Raw genomic sequence first — 20,601 nt, 5'->3', positions numbered from 1 at the left:
TGGATATTTTCATGGTGGATGCAACTTCTATACTTAGTGATTTCCTAAAAAACTTTAAATAGATTTTGAGTTTGGATCTCTTTAATTTTAAATTTTAATATTATATTATATTTTTAAATTAATTTGTATTAGCCCATGGGCCGGCCCTACCTATATTTCTCAATCTCACAAATCAGCAGGCTTATTCAGGCCGAGCTAAAATGTCCTTTTTTTAAATGGGCTCCAAAATTTTTAGCCCAGTCCTATTAAATCCCGGGTTAGGCCAGGCCGGCCCAACAGGCCTAGCCCATATTGACGGCTCTAATTTTAAGTATTGTTTTATAAATTTCGTGATATTAAATTCTCGGAAATTTTATTACTACTAGTATAGAAAATAAAATAAAAACTCTTTTTTTTAAGGGGTGATTTTGTCACCTTTGTGTTTACCCATTACTGGAATTGTTGGGCCAAAACCCGCACATTGTGGGGGGAAAATCCCTGAAACCCTTCCGAATTCGAGTAATAGATCTCCGTGATCGAAAATGCGAACCATTAGCAGAGTATTTATAATAGGAAATGGCGTCCCCGGTGCAGAAAATCAATGCTTCGGTTTGGTTCGAGCTTTGGGCTTATCGCATCGACAAACACTATTTGTAATCTATTTCTCTTTTTTTTTCATTTTTCAGTATTTTGCTATATAATTGTTCGCCTGCTTTGCAATTCAGCTGGGTTTTGTGTGCTAGAATGTGTATTTTGTTGTTCATTATGGTTTATGTGAGGCTCTATAGATTACATTAATATATATTAGCTACCATGTTAGATAAAGTAATATTTATGTTAGATACACTTTGTTAGCAATGGGTTTAAGTTGTGGTACTCAGAAAGCTCGAGGAACTGGAGTTAAGTAGGCTTTTTAGTAGATAGGGAACTCAGAGAGCAAGTGGTAGAGGTTAGGAGGGTGAATGATAGTATGACGGTCATTAAGCTAGTTGGGGAGGGTTTACTTTTAACATAATTAGTTAATATGCCCCCACACCATGCAAAGTGAAGCCCGGTATTTAAGTGGAGAAGGGTAGAGGGGCGGGCCCATTATCCACCGAGTTTAGAAGGCTGTGATTGGTCCAAAGGGGGGGTCACAGACGGATTTCTCGGTTATAAAAAAAATAAAAAATAAAAATTAGTTAATATGCACCGCAAGCAAGTTTAGACGAATAGGTCAGAAAACTTGTTTAGGAGGAGTTGGATGGGGTTGTGAGAAGTATATCGCACACCGAGAAGCTATTTCTCAGAGGAGATTTTAATGGTCACATAGGAACCACTTCAAGGGACTATGATGATGTTTATGTAGGAGATTTTTGGTGTAGTGACAATCGCCCAATTTACCAAGTGAAACTTCTTTCCCAGCTTGAGCTATCCCTCAAAAAATTCTCTCTCAAGTTTTTCCAATTTCCCGTAACACTTACTGGGGTTTGTAACAAAGACATGAAATATGTGGGGATGTTCGACAACGTTAACTTAATTAACACTTCCTTCCCTCTCCATAGATAAATAACTCTTTTGCCAACCTGCAAATCTCTTTTCTACCCTTTCTACCACTGGGTTCCAAGCTGCCAGGTCCTTATTAGCGGCGCCTACAGGTAAACAAAGATAATTAGTACGAAGAACCCCAATGTTTTCTACCCTTGTCTTCTGTAATTTCATTGTGGTGATTGAAAGGAACACCTCAAATTATTCATTGACGGACCGCTGATTTTTTTTTTCTTGACAACTTTTATGGAGTTGGTGATTGCAAGTTGCCGGAGTACATTTCTAGTCTAGTCTACCTTGTATGGGATTTGAAGACAACATGATATAAGGGTTCTATTTCTGCGGTATGTCTGCAAGTGGACCATACAACAACAACAACATACCCAGTGTAGTCCCACAAGTGGGGTCTGAGGAGGGTTGTGTGTTAACCTTACCCCTACCTTCAGAGATAGAGACACTATTTTCGATGGACCCTTGGCTCAAGAAAATAACAAAAGTGAAGAAACCAAGGCAAAATACTCAACCAGGCATGACACAACATCTAAAAAAGGAACAATAACTAAAAAAATAATACAATAATCAAAGTAGAAGGAACAAAAAATAGTAATAGAAATCGAAGAAACAAGAAACTACAAGTGTAATACTACGACTACTAGTATGATAAGTGAGACAACACTCAACAACCAACTAACCTTCCACCCTAAACCGTGTCCTCCATAATCTCCTATCTAATGTCATGTTTTCGGTAAGATGAGGTTGCGCCATGTTCTGTCTAATCACCTCTTCCAATACATCTCCAGCCTACCTCTACCACTCTTGAAACCATTCATAGCTAACCTCTCACATCTTTGCACTGAGCATCTGTGCATCTCCTCTTCAAATGGACCATGTAATGTGGAAAAAAAGAAAAGACAATTTTGTTTGTTGGATGAGATTTTAAAGGAAAATTAACTGTACTATTAGTTCTCTGCATCATGTAAGGTCATGTTTGGCATAGTTGTTTAATGTGTCATCGTTTCTCATCTGGTGTTTGTTCACTTGTTTTGCTCATTCTTGTGCAGCGAGTTATTAGGCCAAAAGGAGGTTTTAATAAGCGACTTCAGTTTTTGCCTGTTTCTCTCCATAAAAGGTTAGAAAATGTCAGAAAGTTGATTTATGGAGATTCACTTCCAACACAAATAGCAGTCAGAGGACATAAATTGATGTCTCTTGCTGCCGAAAGACAGGGTACTATGGATTTCTGCAAGTTCACTCATACTGAAAAGCTATCTTAATATTATATGTCAAATGATTGTGTTTTGTTGGTGGTGATGCAGTTTCTTCAGATATCCTAGAAGCTAATGCAAAACATATTGCAGCACTATCCTGTGAAGCATTTGCCAAGTATGTTCTGTTTAGTATATTTATGTTTCTCTATTTTGTGCATTCCAGTCCGTTCTATGGTCCAAATGGTGAGCTATTAGTTGGGCGGTATTAAAGCAATGAAATGATCAGAAAATGTTGGATTTAATTTTATTTATTTATTTCTGTAGTGACCACATTAGTAATTCCTTTGCTCATTGTTTTTAGAAGTGAAAAGTGCCAAAAAGTGACAAAGTCAATGTGACATGAAGTGGAAAACGAGAAGTGAAGCGAACATTTACTGAAAATAATAAAGTACCAAAATATATGAAGTTTAGTATTTTAATAATCAACTTATAATTAAAATAAATAATATCAGCATCCAATAGACTATAATGCTGATAATTTAACTCCTCAAAGTTGAAATTTAAAGAACCGATTGCTTATCATTGGCATCACTCTGCACCTCATTGTTTGAAGCGCACACTTTGCTGAAGCTCATGGCTTCACCTATGAAGTGATAATCCCTCGCTTCACATCGCTTCATCACTTTAAATGATGTCTTTTTAATTACACTGCATACTTTGTTAGCAGCTAGGCTCAGGCTTCTGTTTGTGAAACACATTGATATGTATATATGCATCTGGTTTAAGCACTTCTCATATTGTTTGATCATTTTTATTTTGCTGTTGAACTTTACCTTTTTTTTTTTGAATGTACAACGAAAATTTTATTAGACAATAGCACCTACAAAGTGCAATGAAGTTGTTGAACTTCATTGCTGACTATAGGTTTGTAGATATTTGTCATCTTAAATCTTACTGAAGCAGAAGCTGCACATAGATTGGGGCTTTTAGGTCCTTACATGTTTCTCACTCTAAAGTACATAGTGCAAATTAAATTCTTTAAGGACAGCGGTTTGGAGGAAAAAGTTGTGGAGTGGAGCAGATTTACTAATGATGAACAATGATGCAAACAGGTTTTTCGGAATTCCTGGAAATTCTTCTGACCTGTTTCTATAATTGAGAAATCTCCGAGACTAGTGGTGCACGGTTTGAATCTCGGTGGATGCTCCTTGATCTACCCTTCTCCACTTAAACAACATGCTTCTTTTGTCTGTGGTAGTGTTCAAACCTGTAACATGCGCCTAATCCAACACACATCACGTGTTACACTCTTACCACTAGACTAAAGTCTTGGAGGTAGGAAATTCCTTTCATCTCAAGCTTGAACATAATGAATATCGTTGTTGGGCTTGAACACTTGAATTTTCTAAACAATCGAAGTAATAAGGATATGCTCAATAATGGAGATCTTTCTCTTTTCGGGATAAGTCTGACTCGATAATAGAGTTGAAGGACTTAGCAAGAGAAAGGGACAAAACTCTCCTTAGATATTTGCTTTACGTACTTGTTTTTCTATATGTTTTGCTTGAGCCGAAGATCTATCAGAAACATTTCTACCTTCACAAGGTAGGGGTAAGGTTGCCTACACACCACCTTCCCCAGGCTCCACTTGCACAATTACACTTGTGTCACGACCCAATTTCTCGAGTCATTATGGCACCTACTATAACCAACCAGTAGATAAGCCAACCCGTAACCCGGAACAACAAGTAATGGGTCTGAGGGCAGAAACTAAACAAGAGTACGCAAAATTTAAGATAACAATATAAAGAGGCGGAAGCAAACCAAAACATATATATACAAATAAAGATCCCTCCCAGAACCTGGAAGTCACTAGTAAAGAGCTACTATCAAAATGAGTACAAGTCCCAAAAGTGGACCACAGAAAAGTAGATTGTCTCGAAAGGTACAAGACAAGTCTATATATATATAGGTGGAGACTGAAATAGTACAAAATGTCGTGTGCTCACCCCCGTCTCTGGATCAGACTGCTCCAAGAATGATGTCAACGTTGGTCACTGGTGCTCGGACCTGCATCACGAAAACAGATGCAGAGCGTAGCATGAGTCCAAAACAACAGGTACCCAGTAGGCATCATAGGCCGATTGAGCTTGAAGAGTAAAGGCAATATGAAAAGAAGGAATAACACAAATAAGGTCAAGAGCGAAAATCTAAGTAAACAATGGAATACACACGAGTGTAGAAAGAACTAACTAAAATAATCTATAAGCTAACTATACCTAACTGGACCCCATATACCCATAAGGTACACTCGTGCGCAAGTTTAAATAAAAACCCGAACGGACCCCTATAAGCCCGACGAGTACACATAATAACTCTAACTAAAGAGAACAGAACCCAAGACCGAAGAACATCGAACCAGAACCTCAAACCCAATTAGTAGAATCTGACAGTACGGAGGCCAGACCTCGAACCGGATGTTCACCAGAAGTACCCAAGTAACCAATCACAAGTATCAAGTAACTGAGGCCGGTCCTCTAACCAGATGCTCCAAATAAGTATTCGGGTTATCGAGGCTGGACCTTGAACCAATGCTCTTTGAAAATATCAATGGGGTCGAGGCCGGAGCTCGAATCCAGATGCCCGACAAAGGTGCCAATGTAGCTGCTAAACGAGTCCCAATCGATCCATGATCATAAATGTCTGTGGAACGCCGTCCATCCTTAGCCAATCAATGTAAGTCCTTGGAACCGAATCGAAAACCAACTTCAAATTGCGAAGCAGAACCTAGTGTCGCCGACATAACTCGTGAAGCCGTAGCATCGGAGAGATAAGGATAACTATCGTCGGAGCAAGCGTATCGCCTAGCTAAGGCCCAAACTATCAGACTCAAGTCTGCTACACCAGTCTACAGGGATCTAAGTCGGCCGAGCGACGTCAGGGAAAAACTAAGGCCTATCAGTTCTGAATCACGCATTTCTAACGCAAGCCCTAGTCAAACCTAAACTAAGGTCCAAAATGCTTCAATAAATAGTAATCAAACATACATGTACTCCACATAGCAAAGAGGATCAATTAATAATAACATAGCATGCTCACAGTTACCCGATAATTCCTGAAATAGTAATCAAACATACATCTAACCACCTATGCATGATTCAATAACTACCCTACCCAAATCCCAACTAATTAACATGCATTCACATGCTCGAGCTCAATCTAAGAGAGGGAAGCCGTAGCCTACCTGTAGGCCGATCACGCGCGCTTCAAATCACTTCTCCGAAGCTTTCCCTTTTCGAACGGCCTCGAAACACTGCCACGCTATCAAAAATAAAGTCACAACGTTATTACGGTTGTTTAGACACTAAAATCGCACGAAGCGGAGACATACCAATTTTGGGGTCAAAACGAGGAAAGTGGACCCGCGCTGGAAATTCCGAAATTAACCCCAAAAATAGGTCCTAAACACCTCCCCAAATTGGAACACAATTCGGGGCTCGGAACAGTCCCAACACGAACATGCAACGAAAAACTCAAAGTTACACTAAAAGGGACAACAATGGCAGCAACTATTTACAAGAAATTACCAGAAACGAGGGTCCAACTGCTGAAACCAGCCACACCACGACTATCCTCACGAAAAACTCCACAATCTAGGTTCTTAAATCACCAAATTCGGACCTAAAATGGCCAAGAGATCATCTTCCAAAATTTCCCAAAACTTGAGCTCGAAAATGAGCTATGGCAGCAGCTGAAACCAACGAAGCCTCAAATACGAATTCCAACCACGCCAACACGTTCTCCTTGAAAAACCACTCAAGATAGCCCCAAGAATCACTAGAATCGGACTTGAAATGAGAGAGTTATGATGGTTTAAAGTTGAGAAATGAGGCTGAAATGGGGCTTTTAAAAGGCAGAGCTCGGGGAGGCAGGTCAGGTGGTATATCGGACGCACCGGGCAGAGGTGCTCAGGGCCATTTCTATGTAGCCTCGGCGAGGGCGGCGGCTGAGGCATCTGACGATGTCATCACAGGTACACTTTTATTATGCCATTCTAGCCAGAGATGTTAGGCAGTTGCGGTCGAGAGTCATTCCTGTTGTTAAGATACGTTGGAGGCACCGTCCAGTCGAGGTAGCTGGGAGACTGTGCAGGAGATGCAGGAGCAGTTCCCCAGCTTATTTGAGCCCTCAGGTATATCCTTATCCTTACTTTCGCGGGCGAAAGTTCTTTTAGTAGGGTAACATATCTATTTTATTTTTATCGGGTTTCGAACGAATTTCAAGCACCCCGCCGGAGACTTTATAAAATAGTAAAAGCTGAAATCTGGTGCAGCCCTTTTAGTGACCAGATTTTGGGCTTTTACCGACCAGATTTTTGGGCTTTTTAGCGACCAATTTCGCCTTTTAAAAGCCCCATTTCAGCCTCATTTCTCAACTTTAAACCTTCATAACTCTCTCATTTCAAGTCCGATATTAGTGATTCTTGGGGCTATCTTGAGTGGTTTTTCGAGGAGAACACGTTGGCGTGGTTGGAATTCGTATTTGAAGCTTCGTTGGAGGTAAGAATTATTATTTAGCTGCTGCCATAGCTCATTTTTGAGCTCAAGTTTTGGGAAATTTTGGAAGATGATCTCTTGGCCGTTTTAGGTCCGAATTTGGTGATTCAAGAGCCTAGATTGTGGGGTTTTTCGTGAGGATCGTCGTGGTGTGGTTGGTTTCAGCAGTTGGACCCTCATTTCTGGTAATTTCTTGTAATTAGCTGCTGCCATTGTTGTCCCTTTTAGTGTAACTTTGAGTTTTTCGTTGCATGTTCGTGTTGGGACTGTTCCGAGCCCCGAATTGTGTTCCAATTTGGAACACAAGTTCGGGGAGGTGTTTAGGACCTATTTTTGGGGTTAATTTTGGAATTTCCAGCGCGGGTCCCACTTTCCCCGAAATTGGTCTGTCTCCGTTTCTTGCGATTTTAGTGTCTAAACGACCTTAATAACTTGGATGTTGTTGCATTAGTCCCAATCTTCAGGAATAGAAGAAGGGAAGAGGAAAAATTCAAGTATTCCTTTAAGGATATTTGAATTTTTGATATAAATTCTATGATACAGTTTCTATCCCTTATGTGAAACCTCTTTTTAACCAATCAAAAAAGTTGCACATGTGGGATAGAAATCATATTACAGTAACTTTATCTAAATAGAAAACAAATTGCATTGTAGAATTCAAGTTTAAGCATTGTTTACTCGAATATTCTCTTTGACGTATCAACAAATAAAAGCTCTCTTTGAAACAATTGCATTCAAGTGTAGCAATGGTTTTTTCCAGATCACAACAACAGCAACAAACCCAGTGCAATCTCACAAATGGGGTTTGGGAAGGGTGGGATGTACGTAGACCGTATTTTATGTTTGTGGGGTAGAGATGTTGTTTCCGATTGACCTTGGATCAAAAGAGAAGTTTTTGAAGTAGGGAGTCAAGAAAATATGACAACAAATAGCAAAATATCTAGCAAATGAAGTAACAAATAGTAATACCCTTGTCTCCAACATAATTCTAAAATAGATTGGATATTCTTGAGCCGAGGGTCTATCGGAAACAACCTCTCTACCTTTGAGGTAGGGGTGTAAGGTCTGCGCACGCTCTACCCTCCCCAGATCCACTTGGTGGGATTACACTGGGTATGTTGTTGTTGTATGTTGTTTTGAGATAAATCTCATGTGGGTATAGCAACTTGACTCCAAGCAAACTCAAATGTCTCTTTCAGAATTATGGGAATTACAAAACTAGCTGAGGAAGTTGAAGAAAAAAAATATAAATCTAAAATAGAAAAAAGGTAACAGGTATATGACACTTGATCAATGCGCAATGACATGTAAAGTTGGTTCTGCCTAATGAAGTTGCTTTTGAGACAATGAGGGAACTGTCTATGCTTGTGCGTTGCAATAGTTCTTATGCAATTGCAATTGTTTATGACTTCTTTATTTGCAGGAGGTATTGTTGGATCAAATCTTGCTCTTAGATGTTAATTACATCTGATCTTTCTGTTTCACTTTCTCAAAATTTAGGGATGGTCCATCATTAGTAGTCGCATCAGGTCGTGATACTATCTCCATTTCAAGCTCAATAAAACAGTTAGCTCCAGAATATGTTTTCACTGTGCAGGTTTGATAAAACTAAGCTTTCTTGTATGATATATAAGAACTTTTTAACCCAGTGACGGAAATACATATTTGCATGGATGAATTAAGAATGCTACTTCGTTAGTTTTTCTGAATATTTTTCTCTTAATGTCTAATAATATTAGTGCATCTGTCGTTCCTTTTCTCCTCGGATGCTTCATTTAATGTGGCATAGTCCTACAAATTTTGAAAGCTTTAAAAAATTGTGAGGTCATGCCACCCATATATAATTTTCTCTTTAACTAGGATCTATTTGTTCCAAACATTGGATGTCAGTGACTAATGAAATTTAATTTGTGTGTAAGCACAGTTTCATTCTGGTGTTCCATTTCTTTTTGAGACTATCTCGGTTTTGGGGTGCCCACAATTTGTTGAATCATAATTCTAGGTTTACCTACTTGTCTTTGACTTTGTAATGGATTCAAAATTTTAACCAAATATCAAATGAGAGGGAATACAACTTCATTTGACATTAGTAAGGACCTCAAGTTCTTTAATGTGAATTTTATTTGTCTCTACTGACCAACTCTCCTGCACCTTTGAGATTGAATAATCATCGCTTTTAATTGTTGGGACATTAGATTCGGCATATAGTAGTATTCACGTTGGTCATATCACACACACATAGTGGAAGGGAGGGAGGGATATCACGTGACAAGTGCTCTCCTAAATAAATTGTTTTAGTTTTTTCTCGTATTCAGTTTAATATAAACCTTAACATTAATACCAAAAGCCCTTTTTCTATGCCAATGTTGTTTGGAATTTCCTTCATATTTTTTTCCTTCCATGTTTGAAGTTCCAAAGGAGTATTAGAATGACAATCTGCTAATAACATATAGTGCTGGGAAGAAGCAGGTACATAGGGAAAGGATAGGATTAGATGGAGAATTGTCCCAGCTAGTAGCTAGTGGACAATTTGGAAGGAGAGAACCTTACATGCTATGAGAGCATAGAGAATAGTATAGAGAAAGTCAAATTGAATTGTACTTTTTGGACTAAAGTAACTTTGTATTAAAACCAGTACTTCAGTAGTACTGAAACAATTGAATTGTATTTTGACTTTATGTTTTTGGTGTAACCAGTTGTATTCCAATGATACTGTTCTATCATTGACACTTTCGATTAATTGTAGTCACAGGACAGTAGATCATAGAATACTCTTGTAAATATGGTTTCAGTGCATAGGATGCACTGCCTTGTTTTATAATGGATTCAGAAACAGTTACCATTGTTCCCATCTGTCCTATTCTTGGTGGACAGAGTTACCTGGTACATGTTGCTGGTGGGAGGTGGCAGGTATCCCGTGAAATTAGCCAAGGTGCGCGAAAGCTGGCCCGGACACCAGTCATCAAAAAAAAGAAAAAAAACAGTTACCATTGTGCAAAAAAATATATATAGTGCTAGTTAAACTGGTAAGATTCTGTTGTGTTATGTTTTCAGATACAACATCCCAGATCACGTCTAAATAGGTTTGACCTAGTGATCACACCTCGTCATGATTATTATCCTTTGACACCTGAGGGACAAAAACAAATTCCTTGGCTTCTTCGGAGGTGGATAACACCTCGCACATCTCCAGAGAGACACGTGGTATGCAAATTTCTTGAAAACCTTGGAGTACTTTACCACCTCCACATTTTGTAGACATCTTCACTGAGAATTTTGAGGCAGATACTGACTGTTGGAGCTCTTCATCAAGCTGATTCTAATGCGCTGAAGGATGCAGCTTACACTTGGCATGACGAGTTAGCAACTTTACCAAGACCTTTGCTTGTGGTTAATGTTGGAGGACCTACAGGTAGTTTGCATATTGAAGTCTTTTTCCTGTCTGTGGTTTGAATATTTTGTTGTGAAGGGGTGATTGGCATTTTGACCGCCAGTATTTAATCCTCGTACCAGGTTCTGAATGTTCTTAAGCTACAATTGGCATCATCTGTTACTATAGGAAAAATGACTGTATTAACACTGTCTTTTGTTTAGCCCTTTAAGTTCTTCTCTGAGTTCGTTTGCTCGCTTGTTTAACACCGCTTATTGGTTGCCTTCTTCTTATTGTCTTGTTAAGGACTCTGGATTTTATGTCATCTATTTAGAAACCATGTCTGATCCTTTTTTTAATAGACACCATGGCTGATCATATTTATTTGTACAAATTTGATCTGGAGGGGAAGGGAAAGTATTTGTTTTTAACAAAGAAACTTGGGGAAATAACAGTGAAAGGCCAAGAGAAAAATACTGGCTATGCAGTCAAAGATAATCGTAAAAAGATTATTTACAGGGAACTTTGCAGCAACAAAAACAGTAAAAAGAATCGTTATCGTAACCTAGAATATCTCCACAGAGTAAAATATTCAACGAACTGATTACTAGAAAATAGGGATAGCGAGCTAACAAATTATTAACTAGGACTTATTAAAAACACTAAACCAATAAAATAAATGTATTTTGCTTCGTTGTAATTAGGCCTTCACTGGCCCCTTTTGGATTTTGATTTTAATACAACTTGTTACCATCTCAAAAATAAAAGTGATATGTCCTGAGCAGCCAACCATAGTATAAACCTGTGTTTCAACAGCATTGTTCTATTCCAGACCAGCTCAGCTATGACGATCTCTTTGGTGAAGGTATCAACATTTCCAGACAACTTGTACTAATTGAATACTGACCATTGGTAGTTAGCATATACCTCCCTTGCTGATTGCCAATTTTTAGTTTGTGCAACCTCTTCCAATACTAGCTACAATCACTAGGTGTCTTGTGACTCTAAAAATCACCACTATTGTTCATATAGACTCCATTCACCCATCTTACCCAAAGTATATCCTTCTTTTCCATCAGTAACCATATCAGCTTACCAATAGCAGCCAAATTCCAAAGTCTGCATCCTTTAATATTCAAACCTCCATGCTTCTTGGGTTTGCAAATTGTGCTCCAAGCCACTTATGACATCTTCTGTTTGTCCTCTGTGCTACTCCATAAGAATTGTCTGCACCTCCTATCTACTTCATTAAGCACACTCTGGGAAGGATAAACACAGACCCCTAGAAGGTATGCAAGGAAAATAGGACTGGATTAATAACCTGCAATCTGCCTGCATAAGATAAGTGTCCAGCAGAGGTTGCTCTGATCTTCTCTGTAATTTTGAGACACAAGTGATGGCAATCTAGTTTATTACATTTCTTAGTTGAAAGAGGCAAACCTAAGTACCTGATGGGGAAGGTTCCAGGGAGATACCAGTTAACTCAAATAGCCTGTCCCTTGTTACACTGTCTACTCCAGCTACAAAGAGATTTGATTTGTTAATATATGCCTCTAGTCCTGAAGTGGCTGAAAATGATGTAAAGCTTGGATGATTCTCTGAACTGAGTTAACATTACCTTTGCAGAAGATCATGAGATCATCTGCAAAGATGAGATTTCCAGGATTAAACTGAAAACCTACAGTTTGGATTGCCAGATAATCACACTTCTGAGTTTCAGTGCATTCTTAGCATTTATACATTATAAGCATTTCATAAAAGAGAAGCGTTGTTGCATTTTATATGACTGAAATGTAATAACTTTGTTTATTGTGAAGGCAAAGTTGTATAGATCAGCTTTCGAGTTTGTTCTCGATGATTACTCTGATATTCCTTTTGGTATAATAAATCTGCTTCTAACTTTTTGTGGAACTTGTCAGAATGTTGAATTTGCCAGCACAGTTATTACAACTTGTTAAACTAGTTATTTCCTTTTTGGCTCACAAGTCTTTCTTTCTAGGTCATTGTAGATATGGTACAGACCTAGCACTGGAGCTAACAGACTTGCTTCTGAATATTGTTCCAACCTGTGGGAGCATCAGAGTATCTTTTTCTCGTAGAACTCCTTGTAAGGTATATTATTTCATCTGCCAATTTTCCTTCTGGTGATTGGTTGTTGATGTTGTAGTTAACAGGTCTCAGACATCATATGGGAAGAGCTTGGAAATCATCCTAAAGTTCACATTTGGAACGGTGAAGGTACTACTGATGCAATGTTTGTATTCCTATCCCTTGCTGAAGAGAACTGCCTCTTCAATGAGAAAATAAACGAGTAGCAGAAATTTGAGCTTTTTGATGAGCTAAAGAAAAGGGTGTTCTGATGTCAAATTTAATTGTTCAGCAGATCTTGTATAGAGATTCAACAAAGAAATGGGGAATATAATTTGCTATTAAGGAAAGTATACTCAGAGAGATACTTTAATCTTTTTTCCTCGAAGAGGAGATATTGCTGATATTTCAATTGTCGCCTAATTCTCATAATTATTTGTATTTCCTTCTGATGCCACTGACGTAATGTATACAACCTTTTTACATTAATACCTTTCAGGTCCAAATCCACATATGGGACATTTGGCTTTTGCAGATGCTTTTGTTATCACTGCTGACTCAGTTAGTATGTTAAGTGAGGCTTGCAGTACGGGGTAAGTTGCCCTTGATGCTGACTCTTGTCAATTCAATGTCCCTTCTGTTCTCCTTTTCATTAGCATTTCATCTAAAGAGTTTAAGGTTCAGGAAACCTGTTTATGTAATTGGTGCTGAGCGATGTACGTGGAAATTCAGAGACTTCCATCAATCCTTGAAAAATCGAGGAGTGGTTCGGCCATTCCTTGGAAAAGAAGATGTGAGTAGAATTGTATTAATTTATATTCTAGGCTCCTACTAGGCACAAGGATAACATCCACCCTTCTAGTTTTATTCTCCTTCGTTGAGTTTTTGCATGGACAGGAAATGACATACTGATAGATATTGGTTTGCCGGAAGATAACTGCATAATATTCCTCTCTATCCTCTAAACGCACTATATAGTGTTGAAATTCAATTGGAAGTGGTTAATTTCGCGTGCCATTTGACCAAGTATCTTCTATCGCTGGCACATCTTTTATTTGGAATTCAAGCGAATTCACCCATGAACATTATGCTTACAGTCACTGGTCATGAAAGAGCATGATGCCTGCAATCCAGAGTTTTAACTTCATCCTCTTATTTTGTAGATATTTGAAAGTTGGAGCTATAGTCCCCTGAATGATACTAAGGAGGCTGCTGCGCACGTGATTACAGCACTAGCCGAACGTGGATGGGGATTGCCATCATAATTTCTTCTCGACTATAGTAGTAGTATTTACCTTGATTCAGGTATATACCAGTTTTAAGAAATGGAGTAGAGGGAATTTGTTGATTTTCTAGCATCAGGAGAAGTGTCTATTCTTCTCATTTGGGTTGTTTACTTCTTTCTATCCAGTTTTTCTTTTAAGTCGAGGGTCTACCGGAAACAACCTCACAAAGGTAGGGGGTACGGTCTGTGTAAGTGGTTTCTGCAGCTCCTGTATCCTCTCATCAAATTGATTGAAGTGAAAAGTTATAGTGGATCACTTTTGTACCATAACTTCACATAGTTTTGTAAAAGATATGGTCATTCGATTGTATATGCTAGCTTTGCTAGATTGACATGTGCTGACGTTCAATGTTTCGAAAACAATGAGTGTCATTTAATAGGCCATGACATGTTAGGATTTTGAATTAAACTGGTCAAGTTTTCATAAAGAGCAAAGCTTGTGAAAGCAAAATTCTAGTTAGTGTTTCCAAGCACGTACTAGTATCTTTTTAGCTTAAAATATGTGTATATTACTGACAAATATTTGCTATGAAGCTGGAGATTCGTTTTATGTCATCAGAATTATATAGCTATAAATACAAACTACGAAAATAGTAAGGCGATACTAACATTTTGCATACAAAAGTGTTATTGAAATTTAGTTTTAGGTCATAAAAATTGAAGAAAGAGAATTTAGCAATGATCAATACAAATGTGTTGCAACTCTAATACTAGTTATTGAATACGTTTCACTTAGGGATTTCCCACCGTCGTGGTTGTTGCATTTGTTGTTCAAACCTTGTTTGCTTTCTTAGACTTCGTAGTACCCCGCATTGCATCATTCCCTTCTGGCTAATGGGCCAAACTAGGCTTTCATTGATGTAGATGCTTGCCTCCCAAAAAGGATATTCATCAATAATCACCTTTTGACATATAAAAGATTCCTTTTTTGGATCATAAATCATGAAAGTTGATTGATCAACCTGAATCAAGATTTCTCCTTTATTTGACATCTTGCAAAAGAGTGGAGAAAAGCCATATCCTTCGGGATGATCATTAGGGCGATTAATGGTATACATCTTTGTCCAAGATTCTTTAATTTCATATTCCTTCATAATCCACACATCTGTTTGAAGGCTCTGATTATTACATAAATTAGAAAGATCACTTCCCAACACTCCCACACATGGCGTTAAATCAAAATCTCCTTCTCCATAAAAGGGTTTTTCCACCTTTCCCCATTTTCCATCGGTCACATCAATAGAAGTGATGTCCCAACCATTATATGAATGTTGATCCTGTGAAGGAGATTTAGCCCAATGAAGCTTTCCATTCACAAAGATACCGTCTGTCTCTCTAACTAGCCCATGCGAACGATCATTTACTATAATTCTCCATGAATCACTATTTGAACTATATATTCTGACCTCTTTGGAAATAAGCACTAAATTATAATCATCATGAAGCTGATCATATCCAAAACCATGCAAGAAATAGCGACCAGATTGAGGATCACGAAATTTCTTGAACTTCCTAATTGACGGATTCCAAAGAATCAAGTCCTTGTCAATTGATAAACAAATCAATCCATTAACAGAACCCAAAATTGTAACAGATTTACGAGGATTTTGCATAGGATAATCCAATTGAAATGTCTTAGGATCAGAATCATAAAGCAAAGAACTAATGGAGCAGTCCATAAGATGGTGGTGAGGTTGAATAAATCTCAACAAGAGTCTATTGTGGATAAAATCCTTGTTATTAGTAAATACATTAAGATGAGTCTTGATAAAATTACGGCTAGAGATTAAACAACGCCATTGCGTTGAAACACACTTGAATTTTAAAAGGGATTTCACAGGTAATCTCGAGAGGATTTCAATGATGAGTTCTACTGGCAAAATAGGAATTTCATTACTTTGTTTGCGTCGCTGTAGATGGGACCCCATTAGGGTTTTGAATTCTGGACAACAATTTTCTTTTCTTTTTTTGAACCATGTGGGCATATTTAAATAAATATTAGCAGTGAGGGTTTGAAAATTATATTTGGTATAGGAAAGAATTATTGAAAACGCACAAATTATTAGTTTAGTTTCCGAACTATTTATAGTCTTAAAAACTCACCTCTAATTGACTAACCAAACTTAGATACACCCGTCACATGATATAGCAAGCAATTTCAAATTTCTGTAGGAGCATGAGACTCTTAATAAAAAGTCCAAACTTGATAATAATTTAACGATCGGTAAATATTGAGAAAAAAATTAATTATAAAAAATCATAATCATATTTAGTTTTATATAGAGAGAAAATTGATAATTTCATTTTATTACATTAATAACATATGGGTGGGACGTAGGATAAATTTTCCGTATGAGAGGATACATTCAAAAGATGGCATATGAGAGTATTCTTTACGAGATGATACACTTAAAAAATATTTTACCTTAAAATACTTAAAATAAGTCAATCTTAGCAGATAGAAGCCGGACATTATGCATGTTAAGGACGTACAATTTGACAATTCGGGGTAAGCATCATATAACTATTAACTAAGTCCAATACATGAACCTCCTCGAGGCTTTTTGCCAATGCCCATTAAGAATTTTAGAAATCTTCTTTTCAAATTTGTATAAATTATTGAAATACACGTCTTATGTTTTCCTTATTTCTAATATTCCCTTCTATTTCTAAAATCCTTTATTTCTCTCCTAATTCTAAATTATTTTATAATGTATCTGAGCTAGTTTTTAATGTATCCGGTTTATTTTATAATGTAACCGAGCTAGTTTTTAATGTATCCGAGCTACATATGATGTATTCGGTTTGCTTTACTTTTTCAGGGATTAATGTAATCACAAACTAAATAGGGATAGATTGTAATTTCATATTAAAACGATGTGATTTCTAAAATCTATCATTTTTTTCACACAATTTTCTATGTTTTCGGTAAAACTGACTAATATATTAGGATTTTGAATTAAACTAGTCAAGTTTTCATAAAGAACAAAGTTTGTGAAAGCAAAAATTCAAGTTAGTGTATTCCAATCACATACTATTATCTTGTTAGGTTAAAATATGTTTATATTAAACAAATATTTGCTATAAATTACAATTACGAAAATAGAAAGGCGATACTAACATTTTGCATACAAAAGTATTTGTTAAAATTTAGTTTTAGGTCATCAAAAATGAATAAAGAGAATTTAGCAATGATCAATACAAATGTGTTGCAAACTCTTATACTAGTTATTGAATACGTGATTGGTTTCACTTTGGGATTTCCCACCTTCGTGGTTGTTGCATTCGTTGTTCGAACCTTATTTGTTTTCTTAGACTTCGTAGTACCCCGGATTGCATCATTCCCTTCGGGCTAATGGGCCAAACTAGACTTTCATTGATGTAGATGCTTGCCTCCCAAAAAGGATATTCATCAATAACCACCTTTTGACATATAAAAGAGTCATTTTTTGGATCATAGATCATGAAAGTTGATTGATTAACCTGAAACAAGATTTCTCCTTTATTTGACATCTTGCAAAAGAGTGGAGAAAAACCATATCCTTTAGGATGATCATGAGGGCGATCAATGGTATACATCTTTGTCCAAGATTCTTTAATTTCATATTCCTTCATAATCCACACATCTGTTTGAAGTCTATGATTATTACACAATATAGAAAGATCACTTCCCAACACTCACCCACAGGCGTCAAGTCAAAATCTCCTTCTCCATAAAAGGGTTTTTCACCTTTCCCCATTTTCCATTGGTCACATCAATAGAAGTGATGTCCCAACCATTATATGAATGTTGATCTTGGAAAGGGGAATTAGCCCAATGAAGCTTTCCATTCACAAAGATACCCTTTCTCTCTCCAAATAGCCCATTCACAAAGCTTTCCCTTCACAAAGCACTGACTGTGTAAAGTTTTTGAATTTAGTATAGATTCTTATATGATGTTTCAAACTGATGTTGTTATATCTGATCTCCAATCTCATTCTCTTAGCAATTTCGTGGTATGTTCGATTCAAATTTTCTATTTACTCTGTATAGTCATATTTCATTGAAGAAGGTACATGTTGTTTTGCAACTTATTTTCATCATCGGTTCTAAGGATTACCTCTTTTGCAATTAAATGATAAGGAAGTCTCAGAAAGGATTCTAGAGCAACCTTTATGTTGCTGGACGAGTGTTGTTGCACAGGGCCGGGAGGTGTTGGTATTGCCTTGGCCAAGCTCTGTATTTGCCTTCTCGAAATGTGATACTAATGCCTTGGTCAAGCTATGTAGATCTGTTAAATCTCTAAGACCAATTCTTATTACTAAACGGGTCATATGGAACAAGCCTCTGACGGGACATTTCAGAGGCTTCAAATTATGTTCTAAGTTTTACCTCAACTTGACAAAACGTGAAACTTCCAGACACCTATTTTTGCACAGCAAATGTGATATGGAGTTGCATCTTCTGGATGTGTTGGCGTCATTATGGGTTAAAAGATGCCTATAACCTATGTTGCTCGAGCTCTCCAAATATATTGACGCAAAAATAAACTATTGTTGGAGTATCAACACACACCCGTATATTTTCTTAAAAAAGTTTGAACAACCTAGCCTACAACAGCTGATATATAGCAATTATGTTCAATGTATTTTGAAAGATTCCACTACGATAATGGTAACATTATTATAGTCTTCTCCATTCCTGTACAATGCAACAACAACAATTATGCGGAGATATTAGTTGTTTGATCAATCTCCTTTGCTCGTTAGAGGCAAGGTTCATGTCCCCCTCTAATCTTTTGTAAGTATTTCTACTTATGTTTACATGGTAGGGGTCTAGCCAAACCCCCCACACTCAGGCTCACAACCTATTGGTGATGACTTTTGTTAAAAAAAATCTTTGTATAAGAAAAATATTCTTTAGAATGAAGAAAAACTTTTATATCTTGTTGTCATTTACTCTTTTGGCACAATACATTATTCGTATATTGCTAAAAGTAGTGCATATTTCCTATTGATTAATATAAAGTTAAGTTATAACATTGTGTATGTTTTAGTCCATTATTATTGGGAGTCTATCATTGAATTTTTTAAAGCATTGTACTTAATTGGATTGTCTAAATTGGTTTGCACTTTTTTATTGTTAAAGAAGCAGAAATTGTAGTATTATTTTCACCTGACTATATAGTATATACTTCTGTAGATACTAAATGTTACGGTCAATAGCGGAGTCAGAATTTTCAATAAGGGGGTTTAAATCTGAAGAAATATACACATGAAGTAATCAAAGGGAGTTCGACATCTACTATATATATCTACAAAAAATATTTTAACCATGTATAAATAATATAATTTTTCACCGAAGAGGGTTCGGATGAACCCCTGACTATAAAGTGGCTCCGCCAATGGTTATAATAACAACAACAAAAACATACTCAATATAATCTCACAAGTCAAAACAGAGAATAGTGTGTACACTAAACACAAGTTATAAGTTTTGTGCACATTTGCACTACTATCAAACCGTACATCAAAATTTTGAAATCCCAAAAGATTTTAATAGTTAATTTTATGATTTTAGTTTCACTTGAGACAATATTAACATTATTTAACTATCTACTTTTTATCAAAAATATTTTAGAACTTTCACTTAAACAATTCAGATCTTCATATTAATAAATAAAGTTTTTACATCAACATACAATGTGATGCATTGCAAACAAATGTCTAACCTCTTATTAACTACATTTTTGTGTATGTGTGTATATATTTAAGGCTAATTATTATAATTTGACTTAATGCCATTAATTTTATTGAGATGTGAGTAAATAAACACACAACCAAATATAAAGTGCAAACTTGAATTAAAACTGTAACCGTGATTGTGATTAAAATTGAAAACAAAATCTTGAAAGATTTTTTTTTTTCAACTTTAAAATCTAAAAGTATTTTCTATCAATGAGAAAGAAAATATGAGAGTGTCAGAGGATACACTAAAAAATTATTTTCCCAAAAAACACTTAAAATAAGGGAATCTAAATAGAAAAAGAGAACAAATGTGAGGATACACTTAGGATGTAATTGCAATACTGTAGAGCTATGTGAGGTTTACATTCAACGTCAATCAGACAATACCTTTTTTCTCTGATGGTGAAATAAGGGAAGTTCAACCTATGACATTTTATTGTTCAAGGTAACAAAGACAGAAATGAACTAAACAATTTGTGACAAACATATTTCTTAGCAACAAGAAGTCTGGTTTTTTTTCCCAATTAAACTACAAAAGAAAGAATGTCACAAGACATGATCCAAGTCAAGACTCACAACAACGCTTTTGTTAAGTTTACCTAAGCGAGCAAAGTACTTATCGTCTGTATTGATTACAACGACATCTTGACAAAATTTGCGATTGACATCAGGGGAAACCTGTAATTTGTTTCGTGTAGCTAGTTAACATTGTGATATATATTCCCAATTTTATGTAAGTTAAAGAGGCAATCGATCCACTCACATTCCATATATCATCTCCAATATTCATTTTAACATTTCCACTTTTGTAAACCAATTGCTTTCCCCTGCGCCCGCCAACCTCTTCTTGATCATCAGCCA

General features: G+C 36.6%; 2 protein-coding genes across 2 annotated transcripts; one reads left to right on the top strand and one right to left on the bottom strand.

Annotated features, from left to right (window-relative positions):
* Positions 1-403: 403 nt before the first annotated feature.
* LOC125824216 (mitochondrial fission protein ELM1-like) lies at positions 404-14,338 on the top strand. The gene is made up of 11 exons (XM_049503572.1): positions 404-632; positions 2,568-2,733; positions 2,823-2,889; positions 8,771-8,867; positions 10,325-10,474; positions 10,556-10,682; positions 12,640-12,752; positions 12,815-12,878; positions 13,228-13,321; positions 13,413-13,521; positions 13,892-14,338. Exons 1-11 carry the CDS (start codon positions 522-524, stop codon positions 13,991-13,993), a joined length of 1,200 nt encoding a protein of 399 aa, XP_049359529.1. The 5' UTR covers positions 404-521; the 3' UTR covers positions 13,994-14,338.
* A 403-nt stretch (positions 14,339-14,741) lies between these two features.
* LOC125826967 (F-box/kelch-repeat protein At3g23880-like) lies at positions 14,742-15,941 on the bottom strand. The gene has a single exon (XM_049506323.1). The coding sequence runs from the start codon at positions 15,939-15,941 to the stop codon at positions 14,742-14,744; it is 1,200 nt and encodes a 399-aa protein (XP_049362280.1).
* Between the last annotated feature and the right edge of the window lie 4,660 nt (positions 15,942-20,601).

The sequence above is a fragment of the Solanum verrucosum genome, unplaced genomic scaffold (genome assembly GCF_900185275.1).
Source record: "Solanum verrucosum unplaced genomic scaffold, falcon-dt-bn FXZP01000125.1, whole genome shotgun sequence".
Taxonomy (NCBI): domain Eukaryota; kingdom Viridiplantae; phylum Streptophyta; class Magnoliopsida; order Solanales; family Solanaceae; genus Solanum; species Solanum verrucosum.
This window is presented reverse-complemented; position numbering and strand designations above follow the sequence as displayed.